Source organism: Eschscholzia californica, unplaced genomic scaffold, assembly GCF_041429995.1.
Source record: "Eschscholzia californica isolate CP2 unplaced genomic scaffold, dmEscCali1.0.p SCAF_6, whole genome shotgun sequence".
NCBI classification, from domain to species: domain Eukaryota; kingdom Viridiplantae; phylum Streptophyta; class Magnoliopsida; order Ranunculales; family Papaveraceae; genus Eschscholzia; species Eschscholzia californica.
The window spans coordinates 29,228,036-29,240,165 of NW_028238483.1; the positions used below are offsets into that span (position 1 = coordinate 29,228,036).

The 12,130-nt window shown below is 36.2% G+C and overlaps 2 protein-coding genes across 2 annotated transcripts; both read right to left on the reverse strand.

Annotated features, from left to right (window-relative positions):
* Positions 1–2,776: 2,776 nt before the first annotated feature.
* On the reverse strand, positions 2,777–3,539 carry LOC147533282 (MFP1 attachment factor 1-like). Its single transcript, XM_086649322.1, has one exon. It carries the CDS (start codon positions 3,468–3,470, stop codon positions 3,003–3,005), a length of 468 nt encoding a protein of 155 aa, XP_086505448.1. The 5' UTR covers positions 3,471–3,539; the 3' UTR covers positions 2,777–3,002.
* A 2,724-nt stretch (positions 3,540–6,263) lies between these two features.
* On the reverse strand, positions 6,264–11,767 carry LOC147533283 (cytochrome P450 81C13-like). The gene is made up of 2 exons (XM_086646983.1): positions 9,150–11,767; positions 6,264–7,289 (listed from the first exon to the last, which is right to left on the reverse strand). The coding sequence occupies exons 1-2, from the start codon at positions 10,074–10,076 to the stop codon at positions 6,669–6,671; spliced, it is 1,548 nt and encodes a 515-aa protein (XP_086503109.1). The 5' UTR covers positions 10,077–11,767; the 3' UTR covers positions 6,264–6,668.
* Positions 11,768–12,130: the final 363 nt, after the last annotated feature.

Genomic DNA, 12,130 nt, shown 5'->3' on the forward strand with positions numbered 1-12,130 from the left:
TGAGTATGTGTTAGAAAAACACTTTGAAGGCGTGTTTAGTAGCAAGGAGAAAAACTAGGATTTTTCAAATAAAAAAATTAGTCCTATAAAGTTTAATAAAAACATATACTCTAAATAAGTGCAGTAATGTCATCTAGAGCTTGAATGACCTTTCAAAACTTGGTTATTTACTCTATTTATTGTGTATAGACAAGAAAAGAAGCGGTGGGATAGTGAGAGGGGGTCGGACCCACTACTTCCTTTTATTGGCTACTACTACTAATACTATAGTGGTGGTGTAGTAAGTTCCTCGGGCTCCTGAGTTGGGCTTTAGGCCAAAATAGGAAGAAGACGAAAGAATAAGACAAAAAGAGGGTTAACACGTGGAGTACAAAAACCAGAGTTTGGGAAACACGTGGGACAGAAATCTCAGAGATAGGAAAAGATGTTTTGTTTTAATTCCCTTCTTGAAAACCTAAAACAACAATAACAAAGGAACAAGAAATAGGAACAACATTTTGTAACACGGCGTGCTTCTTTCAACCGACACCTCTTCCAATTGCTCCTCCTTCAATACACACACATTATTCTTCTATTTTCGTTTTTTTTTTATCTCTAGTCCCTCTTTTTTCTCCTATGATCAAAAGAAAAATTAATGATGCACCAGTTATTTCGACTCCACACATTCAAACCAAAACTGATTTTCAGTCATGTGACACGTATTGTTAGGTCGACTCGATATAATACGCTCAAAATATAGAGATCAAAGTGTGGAATATAAAACCCTAACAACTATATTTTTGGAGAAGCTTAGTCTTTAAGACGTGATGGCCTGTTTGCTCGAGATTGGGATAGCCCTCCACCAACCGAGAGGTGATGATATATGCATGAAACGTCATCCAGGTAAAACTATAACAGAAGAGAGTTCTATTAGGTTAGATGGTTCGACTAATCCTATTTGAGATATATGGCCAATGCCCCAAAAGAACTGAAACAAAAAGCAGGTTGGACGGATTGGATCAGGCTAGTTTCTAGGTTATACGAGTGACGCAAGGGTGGTGAGCAGGTGACCTATCAGGTCAGTTCAAAATCAAGAGTACTCTATTAAGAGTATCAGACAGATTCATGTTAATCTACTTTGAGCAGCAGAAGAAAGAATATTTCAACCACTAAGATGAAGGAAAATTATTAGGAATAAAACCTCGATGTTGTACTAGATATTCCGAGTTAATAACAAACTATGATCTGCATTGACGAACAAACAATGGCTGCTTTTAACATGAATCGTTCACAAGCTCATCCAAAATAGTGATGAATCTAGGCCTTCCTTCGAGTGTAGGTACAATTTATGCCCAAAAAATGAATAGTACCAATGCAATTTTTACTAATGCAGAGAAACAACAAGATACTGATTTCAGCTTTTCAACAACCCAACCAGAGAATTTAAAATATCTGCAGCATGACGATTCAAGAAAACCAATAACAGGAATCAACAGAAAAGTTCTTCTACATGTCTACTGTGGATTTCTAGTATTCAGAGTTCAAACAAGTTTGGATGCTATAAAGCTTTAAAACATACCAAGATTAACTAGTCTCCTTACTTTACCTACTCCGATGTGTGTCGGCAATACCAAAACTTCATAATAATTTCACCCTACTATTGTTCTGAGAACATTCTCAAAAGCTTCCGCAATTGTGAGAATAGTCCCAACTCCCACATGGGAACGAGATAATCTCTTAACCAAGAATATAAAGCCTAGGTCCTCTGCACTCATTGCCGATTGGTTTTGAGTTGGATGACCAAAAACTTAACAGTAACCTCAAGATCGTGGAGCCCTACAAATAAGCATTTTCCAAATAATTCTCCATCCTCCTAGCAAATAAAGTAAATTATCCCTTGTATCCTAAAACAAGCATTTTTAAGTTTTAACCTTCTTCCATATTAAAAGAAAAATCTTAAGCACTTTGTAACTTGTATTTTGGTTATAGTCGACCGAAGTACACTGTAACACTTTAATATATTAGTATAACACTACCTCGAAATCTTCATCTATGCATGCTTACCCATCACAGAGAAAACCTTTCTGAGTTGCTAGAATTTGATTTGGAGTCCTAGACCAATTTCCATCTTAAGAATTCTTATGGACCAATCAATGGTACTATAATAAAATGACAATAAAACCCGAAGATCAAGAAAAAACTGAAATGTCCATTAGACGAGATCACGAGACTATATTTAGAATCACAACTATAGTTTCCATCAGCCATCACTTTGAACTGATAAAATCCTATAAACACGAGCATTACTAAAAACCACTCTATGAAGTGCATAAGTTTTAATTGATTCCCTATGCAAACGGGATCTCCCGATCCACCCAAGTGACACGTGGATTAGACGGGATGAAGGGTAGAGCCGAGCAAATCCACGCCGACCCCTCGAGTCAATTTATTTATAATGTGTGCAGAATAATGTAAATTGTTTATACGTAGTTAGAAAGGTGACCAATCCCAAGCCAATCACGAGACGATCCCGATAAGAGTGATCATGAACGTGGGCTACCCGATCCGATCCAATCCCATCCCCAACTATTTAGTACCTATGTTTCTAAGTTACAAAGGGATTATCATCAAGATCGACTTGAGAATTCTCAATTTAACATGTTAAGGACTACATTATCACTACTAGAACAATTCTCAACTTGAGGGGTGTTCTTAATTTACAGACATGCATTTCCCATTTCCATGGATCAAATGTCTCATCAAGAAATCTCTAAAGTTTTTCATAATCTACTAATCATTTTCACATCTTAACACACATAATTTCAATCAAGGCTAAACCGAAATTACATATCCGAAACATTAAAGCAGATTCCAAACAACAATTTCAGAATCAAGCTTAGTTTGAAACAATGCATCACTATTCAAGATCATTCATCAATAACAACACAATCACACAATCACTTTTCAGGAGTATAAACAAATACCAAACACAAACCCTAAAAAATAAACAGTAAATTCAAGATCTAAGAAGATTGAGATTCACTTTCCTCACTTTTAATTGCAGGAGTATCAGCACCGTTGATTGAATTCTGAGATTCAATTACAGGATCAGATGCTTTTTTAGCTTTAACAGCTTCCATCATTCTCTTACTAATCTCTTTGGAGTAAATCTGAAGGATCTCCATTCCATCATCTTCAACGGAATTAGTTTCATCGCCAGATGCGGATGAAGAAGAAGCGGATGTAGCAAATGAGAAAGCTTCTTCTTCGATTAGACGAGCGATTGAAGAAGCTTCATCGGTTGTCATGGAACCATATAATTTAGAGAGAACAGATGGAGTTGATAGGGTTTCGATTAGACGATGGATCACTGCGTCTCGAGTACGTTGTGTAGGAGGCCAAATGCTGAATGAGATTCCTAGTTTCTGAAATTTCTTGTTGATTTCATCATCTGTTTGTGATTTTGGGGGAATTTCTTCAGTTTCTGCCATTGTTTTCTTTGGTTCTTTCTCTCTCTAACTTCGTCGTTTTCTCTAGCTTTTCACTCCTTTCCGTAACTCAGTTCCATTTTAGAGAGACGAAATGGGCTTTTCCATTCGTGACCAATCTCTAAAATGTTTAAAATAGGCACCTCTTGATTTGTCAAGCCCAGCCCAAATTTCTTGTAAGTTTTATGGGGTGATGGTGGAAAGCCCATCCAGGGCCCTAGACGGGCGTGACCGCAAACCTTGACAGTGGGGAAAGGCAACCCGCTCGAATGCAAACTTTTGCAACGACACCGCATGCTTGTACAACAACCAAAAGCCGATAAATGCCAGTTGCTGAGTAGAAAGAGATCGAGGGAGAGTCACTAACTTGAAAGAGACCACTCCTCTCGAAGGAACCACTCTATATAAAGAATCGCAATAAATGCAAAGGAGCGTCTCGTATCCAGCGGCAAAGGATTTGAACCATGATATCAATGTACCACAAACATCTAGTGATTCTCCCCCGGTCCCATGCCCATCCTTACGCTACCTTCGCCGAAGTCCTTCACTGCTGCCAACAGAATGACGAGCAACCTGTAGAATTTTCGCACTACGGTCGAGGATGCGAAACTTCTTCGCAAACTCAAGACCCACACGAGACGTGAATTCCACTCAGGAACACAGAGCATCCCCAGAATTCTACCAAATTACTCCGAAAGCACTTTAGAAAGTACCCGCAGAGACCCAGTCATCGCCACAGGCCGCTAAACTACGACTAGCCCTTTGCCATGTAGTGCAGTTGATTTTTCTTTTGATCTTCGTTACCACCCCGTGGGTCCTTCAAAGCAGGCTATCTCCGACAAATCCGACCCGATAATCCCAGATCACACAAGGTGCGAAGCCTTGTGTGATCTAACTTGGCTGGCACCCGTCCCGCCAATATAGTAGAAAGAGTACAAGTAGGAGTCCACTCAGGGCACACTTGTTAGCTACATTTCTCATCTGTCTTGTAAAGAACTAAAACTCGAACTGCCCGCAATTATTCAAGAGGAAGGGGAGAATTCAACTAGTGGGAGAGACTCGCCAACAAAGAGAGAGTGATCGGGGGAGAGATTGATCGAGGTAAATGGAGAAGAGAGAGACCAAAGGAGAACGATAAATTCTCGGAGAGGGAAGAAAGAAAGAGAAACACAAAAAGAGGGGCTTCACCAGGGGATGAAGCTCGTCATAAGTAGGCAGTAGCTGCCAAATCTCACACCCTCCTCTTCACACTCACTCTCTCTTTCTTCTCTGGAGCTTGTCAGCCTAAAGACTCGGTTGGGTTTAACAAACACTGTAGGAAAAGAAATTAGTTTGAACTCTAAAATAAAGACTCGGTTGGGTTTAACAAACACTGTAGGAAAAGAAATTAGTTTGAACTCTAAAATAAAGACTCGGTTGGGTTTAACAAACACTGTAGGAAAAGAAATTAGTTTGAACTCTAAAATAAAGACTCGGTTGGGTTTAACAAACACTGTAGGAAAAGAAATTAGTTTGAACTCTAAAATGTTCGATAAATTTTATTTCGTACAAAAATTAATTTAACTTCAGGTATTTTTAACCGGCATTATTCAGCATATATTAAGTACATTAACATGGTTCAATCATGAAAGGTCCAGTAAGGGTGAAATTAAGACAAAAACTTCAATTGTTAGTTACTCTTAGGTAAAAAACTTCAACGGTTACTATCAAGATTGTTATAATAATAGGGAAATGTTACAATCACTTAGAAATTCTTACTTAGAGGATGACATGCTGATTCATCCGGGTAAAAGAACGGTCCAAATCGTGGTCAAACTTTGAAAAAGTTTTGTCTTTCAGTTAAAATGAGTCAGCATGTCATACTAAGTGATTGTAACATCTCTCATAATAATATCCTTCTTTTCCTAAAAAAAACAGATACTATATGCATAATATACTTTTGAATAAAATAAAATGTCAAATATATGGGGGCTATACTTTTTCGTACTTTAGTAGGGAGGAATGATTGTATTCTTTTATGCACTGTATATAATAAGAAAAACAAATTCACGTGCATAAAATAGTAATCGGAGTTGTTTATAGTGGAGCTGAAATGCGGAATACCTTTATAATTCTTGAAATGAAAAGAAAATGTCTAATTCTTTGTTGGAATCTGTTTATAATTGTATCTGGACAATGGAGAAAGTCATCCACCACTTTAGGTGGGAAAGTGTCCCTTACAAATTTATGAATTTTAGCCGACTGTCTAATGCCGGTCGAATAGGAATATCTTGAACTTATATGATATTTTACCTTCTTTTAAACAATAGTAGTTTACTTATTGAAATTCAAAGGACTCCATTGTTGATCAAAGGAAGAATTGTCATTAAAGCCTTTTTCACTTTGTGTCTGTTAAAAGTTTGATCATCAATTTTTTCTTCCCATGAGATTTGACATGATACTCAAAAACAGTGATCAACAAATCACTACTACTATTCAATAAATTAGAATATAATCTCCTTTTCCATTGAAAATGTAAAGCAACTTTGTGTATTGGCCTTAGAATAGTCCATTAATCCCTATTCCACCTTGCTGTCTTTGAATAGTACTCCTTCATTCTAGTATATGCTTTAGGCTCTATCTTTATTCCTTCTTAGGTTGGAAAGCATTGGGATACAACCAGTGTTATGATAATTTCTTTAGTTGCTCGCTCAAACGTACTTAAACTAATATATTAATCGACTTAGTGAATATCAAAATAATGCATAATAAAAAGAAAATCATTAATGACGTGACCTAATATAAAATTATAATCAATTTTGTGATTCGAAAAATGACCCATAGCAAAACAATATATAAATAACTTTTAAATAACAAACATTACATGTAGACATGTAGTCTTCTGGCCAATTCAATCACTCTTAAAACACCATTCGTGGACTTGGGTTCTAACTTATAGGAACAAGAGACCCTTATTACAACAATTTAAAAGACTCAATTCTAAGACACTAATCCAAGAAATACAAAAGACTCCGCCTATAATTTAATGAGTTCGACCTAAAACCATCATAGTTTGAGACCAAGCTAATAAATTGTCGGTTTTCACACGTGGAAAATACTCACACATCTAAAGGTATGACGTGAAAATCTACAATCATTACTTCGAACTCAAATATCAAAATTTGACCTCGACCTCATTAAAATCATTTTTGTAGAGTTAATTCAAATTTGAGAGAAGAGATCAATCTTGTCCGTTCTTGGTCTACACATGGCTCTTGAAGAAGGTCTCCCTTCCTCCTCCATTTTCACTTTGAGAACATCATCCCCAACATTCTTCCACTCAAAGCATTGGACCAAAGAGCCTACTGCCAACGACACAATCCTCATAGCCAACCCATTACCGGGGCAACCCCTCCTACCGGAACTAAATGGTAACCACTTAAACCCGAGATCGGTTCTCCCTTCTCTTGCCCCATTGTTTTGGAATCTCTCAGGCTTGAACTTCAATGGCTCATCCCATAACTTAGGGTCTCTATGAATGGCCCATACGTTCATAAATAACATCGTCCCACGGGGAATATTGTAACCAGCTACTGTACAGTCCTGCGAAGAGTAGTGTGGTGCCGGCACTGGTGCTGGTGGGTGTAATCGGAGTGACTCATTGATAACACATTGGAGGTAAGGTAGCTTAGGAAGATCAGACTCAGTTAGAAGATGCCCTTCTTCTACATGGAGGTCAATTTCTGCTCTTAGCTTTGCCAAAGCTTGTGGGTTCTCTATTAGAAGTGACATTGTGGATATTAGAGTCACTAGTTGTGTGTCAATTCCTGCTGTAAACATCAACTAAACCACAAAATACCCAAATTAGTGAAGGTGCATGTAAATTATTAATTATTAACTGTTTTTACAACTTACTCAAAAAATTTAACCACATGGTAAATATGAAGTACTTGAAGTTAAATACGCCCTTAGAGGTTCATAAGGGTCGTACTGACTTGGCCTGTGTTTGGAGGAAGACCTGAGAGATGACTTAGTCCAACATAACACGATCTTGACAAAACTCATTTATTAACTGACAAATAAGTAAGTAAAAATAATAATAAAATATCTATAGCTAAAATAACACGATACTGATCACGAACATAGCGTATTTATCAAAGTTTAGGTACCATTGACAACAAACTTTATGAACCTATAAGGGAACTATTGTCTCAATCAATCAAGTGGGAAGGGCCGAAGGGGTAAGGCTTATCTACACAATCACAAATAAATATTATAGAAATGAGGTCATATTCTTGAACCACTACACATGCCCTTGTCTTTGTATTTTGGCTTGTGGTACTATGAGATAGTGAATAGTGACCTCACTAATCCATATCTTAGAACTTATTTTTTAGTTAATTAGTGTTGATCACAAGTTCACAACCCTATTAGATAATAAAAGAAAAAAAAAGGATTATTTCCCTAATAGCCCCCAACTTTGTGACTAGCTTCCCGCCTAGTCCCCTAAATTAGCAAAAATACCCATATGGCCCCCTATTTCAGTTATCATTAACTTCCGTTACTCTCTCTCCTCCATTTCTTTTTCTCTCTCTGCCAAGTCACGCCACATCATCTATCACGCCACATCATCATCTTCTCCGGCATAAGTCGCCGGTCGGGCAAATTTCCGGCCGGCGACCTTAAATTTTTTATTTTTTTTATTCTCTCTCCAAAAAAAAAAAAATTCTCTCACATCTCTCTCTCTCTCTCTAAACTCCGGCGAAGGGGGGTTCCCTTCGCCGGAGGTCTGTTCATCACGAACAGCAGATCTGTTCATCACGAATAACAGATCTGTTCGTGATGAACAGACCTGGTCTGTTCCTGACGAACAGACCTCCGGCGAAGGGAAACCCCCTTCGCCGGAGTTTAGAGAGAGAGAAGTGAGAGAAAAAAATCTTTTTTTTTTTGAGAGAGAGAATAAAAAAAAAATTTAAGGTCGCCGGCCGGCGACTTATGCCGGAGAAGATGATGATGTGGCCTGATAGATGATGTGGCGTGACTTGGCAGAGAGAGAAAAAGAGATGGAGGAGAGAGAGTAACGAAAGTTAAAGATAACTGAAATAGGGGGCCATATGGATATTTTTGCTAATTTAGGGGGCTAGGCGGGAAGCTGGTTACAAAGTTGGGGGCTATTAGGAAAATAACCCAAAAAAAATGATAAATCTATTGTAATGTAGATATAAAGTACATACCCCAGATACTTTTAGAGCACTAAATCAGATATTCTTGTTTTTAAGTTAGTCTTTTGCTTGGACGCATTGCCATCCAATCAAAGTGATTGTACTTCTCATTTTAAAACGAGATAATAACAATCCTAGTAAACCTTAGATTATATTGTTTGCTTGCAATTTTGTTTCACCCTGAGTGGTCGTCAAATTGAAAGTGCGACACGAAGTGTGTTTTTAGCATAGTTTTATGTAAGGGAAATGCTAAGTTTACAAAGAAAAATCACAATTTTTTTTGTCAAAATGATGTGACAAGTCTCTTTTCAAAGTTTGATTGAATTCTGACTGTTAAAACATAATTCGCTCATAATTAAAAAGAACGGTCTAGATTCAGTCAAAGTTTGAAAAGAATCTTGCCACGTCATTTCTGCAAAAATTTTGTCAATTTTTTTTGTGAACCTAGCATCTCCTTGTATATAGTATATATATTTCTTACCGATATGACGCCTTTAATAATTTCGTCGGCGTAAGTTTTTGGTTCTTTGTCTTGTAAATCCAATAAAACATCGATCATCGCCTTCTCCTTATTAATCTTTGTAGTTTCTTCATGATTGTATCCTGATAACATCTTTCTGTTCATCTTTTTCTCTTCAATCAAACCTTCCAAAAATTCATCTTTCCTTCTTCTCATACCCAACAAACTCCTCTTACATCCTTCATAATCAAACCATTTCAGAAATGGCAAGAAATCGGCAAAATACAACAATCTTTCAGGCATGAAAGTTTCTTTGACAACATTAGGAGACCAATTTATCTTCCCACTATATCTCTTTCCAGATACCAACTTCATAATGAAATTAAAAACCAACTCAAAAAACATATCCTTGGTATCAAACTCTAGAAATTCATTAGTGGGTAAGCATTTTTTGAACAGTTCATGAATCATATATTGAACTTCTTCTTTTCGAATATCGAAAGAAGATTGAAGACCAGTAGAAGAGAAAACTTCGGTATTTGTGAAACGACGAAGGTTTCGCCAATGAGGACCATAAGATGACCATTCAAGACTACTAAAATCATACCCTAAATGTTTTCCAGCTATAATGGAAGGACGATTAGCGAAAATTACATCATTTTTTGTAAGACATTCTTCAATAGCAGAAGGAGAGCTAACAAATAGGACAGGAGTGGAACCGAAGCGGAGGAGTAAAACTGGACCATAACGGTCCGAGAGATGTTTTAGGGTTTGAGGTAAGAGTGTGTTGAGAAGATGGAGGTGGCCAAGTATGGGTAGACCAGTAGGACCTGGTGGCTGGTTCTTGCTCTTCTTGAAAAAGAGATTGGAAACAAAAAGGAAGGAAATGAAGAGAAGAAAGTAATAGTAGTAGTAGCTAGAGAAGAAGAAGAAGGATAAGAACTCCATTGTTACTTGAAGCAAAGGTTAAGTGTTTGAGCTCCAATGAGCTACTATATATATGTGTATGAAGAGGGAGATAAATAATATAGTAGTTAATTAAGTTGCAGTTTTGGACTAGGAAAGTGCTAGCAAGGCCCCAATTGAAAATTCAAAAAAATGGGTTTAATTATGAGAAATGATAGAGAACAAAAAAAATCCAGATATACTCTACACATATATCTTATGTGGGTTTGTCGTGATTCGTTGTCTTGTGAATTAGAATCATCAAAAACACAAATCACAGCAAGCCACATAGGATGTATGTCTGAAGTATATCTGGATTTTCTTGTTCTCTATCATTTTTCTTTAACTATTTCAAACAAAATAATATTCAAAAATCACCGACCATTATAATTATTATTCAGGTTTAAAAAATTATTAAGATTAAACTGCCCTTTTGTATAACTAATATCTTTATTTGCTATTTAAATTTTAATTATATATATATACTTTGTATCATTTTCACTGGATGTCAGATTTCGATAAAATTTATATATTTAGAAAGAATTTTCCACTATTTTTGTAACAAGATTCACTTTCAAAACTTTCTTCTCTAAAAGAAACTCGGATAAGATAACGTTTTATTTTTTTTGTGCAATTGCAAATCTTGTAAACTCAATTTCATGAATGAGTTTCTAGATTTTTTTTTTTTTTCCAAATAATTTTGTGTTTCCGATATACATCTTCCAATTGCCGCGTCGAGGTTGGTGAACTGGAGTCTGGAGATGATTCGCAGGAGTTTGGAAGAGCTTGTAACATGCTGTATTTGCATATTAGCATCACCAAAGACTTTGTTATTCTATGAGGTAAGTTGTTTACTTCATGACCCATTTTATTTGTTAAAGGTCAAACGAGTTTTTCTTATTTATTATGTAAAATATTTTGAGTCAAATTCTCATTTTAAAAGAAATGGTATTCATTCCTAATGGTGTAACATGTACTTCCATTTACACCTTCCAATACATGTGTCCATCTCAAGAACTTTTAGGAATTTCAATACTAACAGGTAAGAAGAGATGTGGCAGAAAATATAAGTGTAGGGGGTCAGTTTAGAATTATCCATTGATACGACAAATTTAATGGTTGTTGAAATAATTTTATGGATCTGGAAGAAGGACAACACCACAAGACTATGTTTGAATATTTTTTGCTAAGACTTTGGGGGTTAGAATTTAGAAGTCATGGGATTGAAAAATCAACAAGATTTATGATTTTTATCTACGTATCCTATTGTGAGTAAGACTTGGAGGATCTTATTTTGATATGGTTAGGTTAGAAATTTGTCCTTCTAGATTTTCCCCTTTGAAACGGAAGCAAATAAGAAAACCTAAAAAAGGAAAAGACACACTGTTTCAATCTCTTTCATTGCCACTACTATATTGACATAAAATTAAAACACATATATTCTAAGCGAGCGCCGCAGAGCCTACGACTCTTTTCTACTTTTTCTATAAACAAATAGTTTTATTTTCGTGTACCTTTTGATTATCTTATAATAGTTCTCTTCCCATATTTTAAACGAGCTATTTCAAAGCCCTAAATGGGTGCATAGTGCATACTAAAATATAGGAAAGTTTATTTAGATTGTGATTTTGGGTTGTCTCTTTAGATTTAATTATACGAATCAATCAGCCCTTTGTCAAAAAAGTGCGAATACTTGTTCCCACAATTAATATCTAAAATTCTATAGAACATATGTGAACTAGTTACGGAACAATTTATAAGACATTACTTGTATATCTAAGTAAATACAGCGAACAAGTTAGTCGTTATAAAGGTTCATCTTCTTAGTTTATCTTTCAAAATCTTATTATTGAACAAAAATCACAACTGACGACTCACTGACAATAAAAACTACTAAAACTGCATCATAAGAATAGTTGAAGACTATGGGAGAAAGAAAACTGACTCTTTACAGGAAACATGATGCTATAGAAAAATAGTAAAGAAAACAGTCTTCAATATTAACAACGACTTTCGAGTAGGTTTGGCGCCTAGATAGGTGAGACGGAGAAAACCTT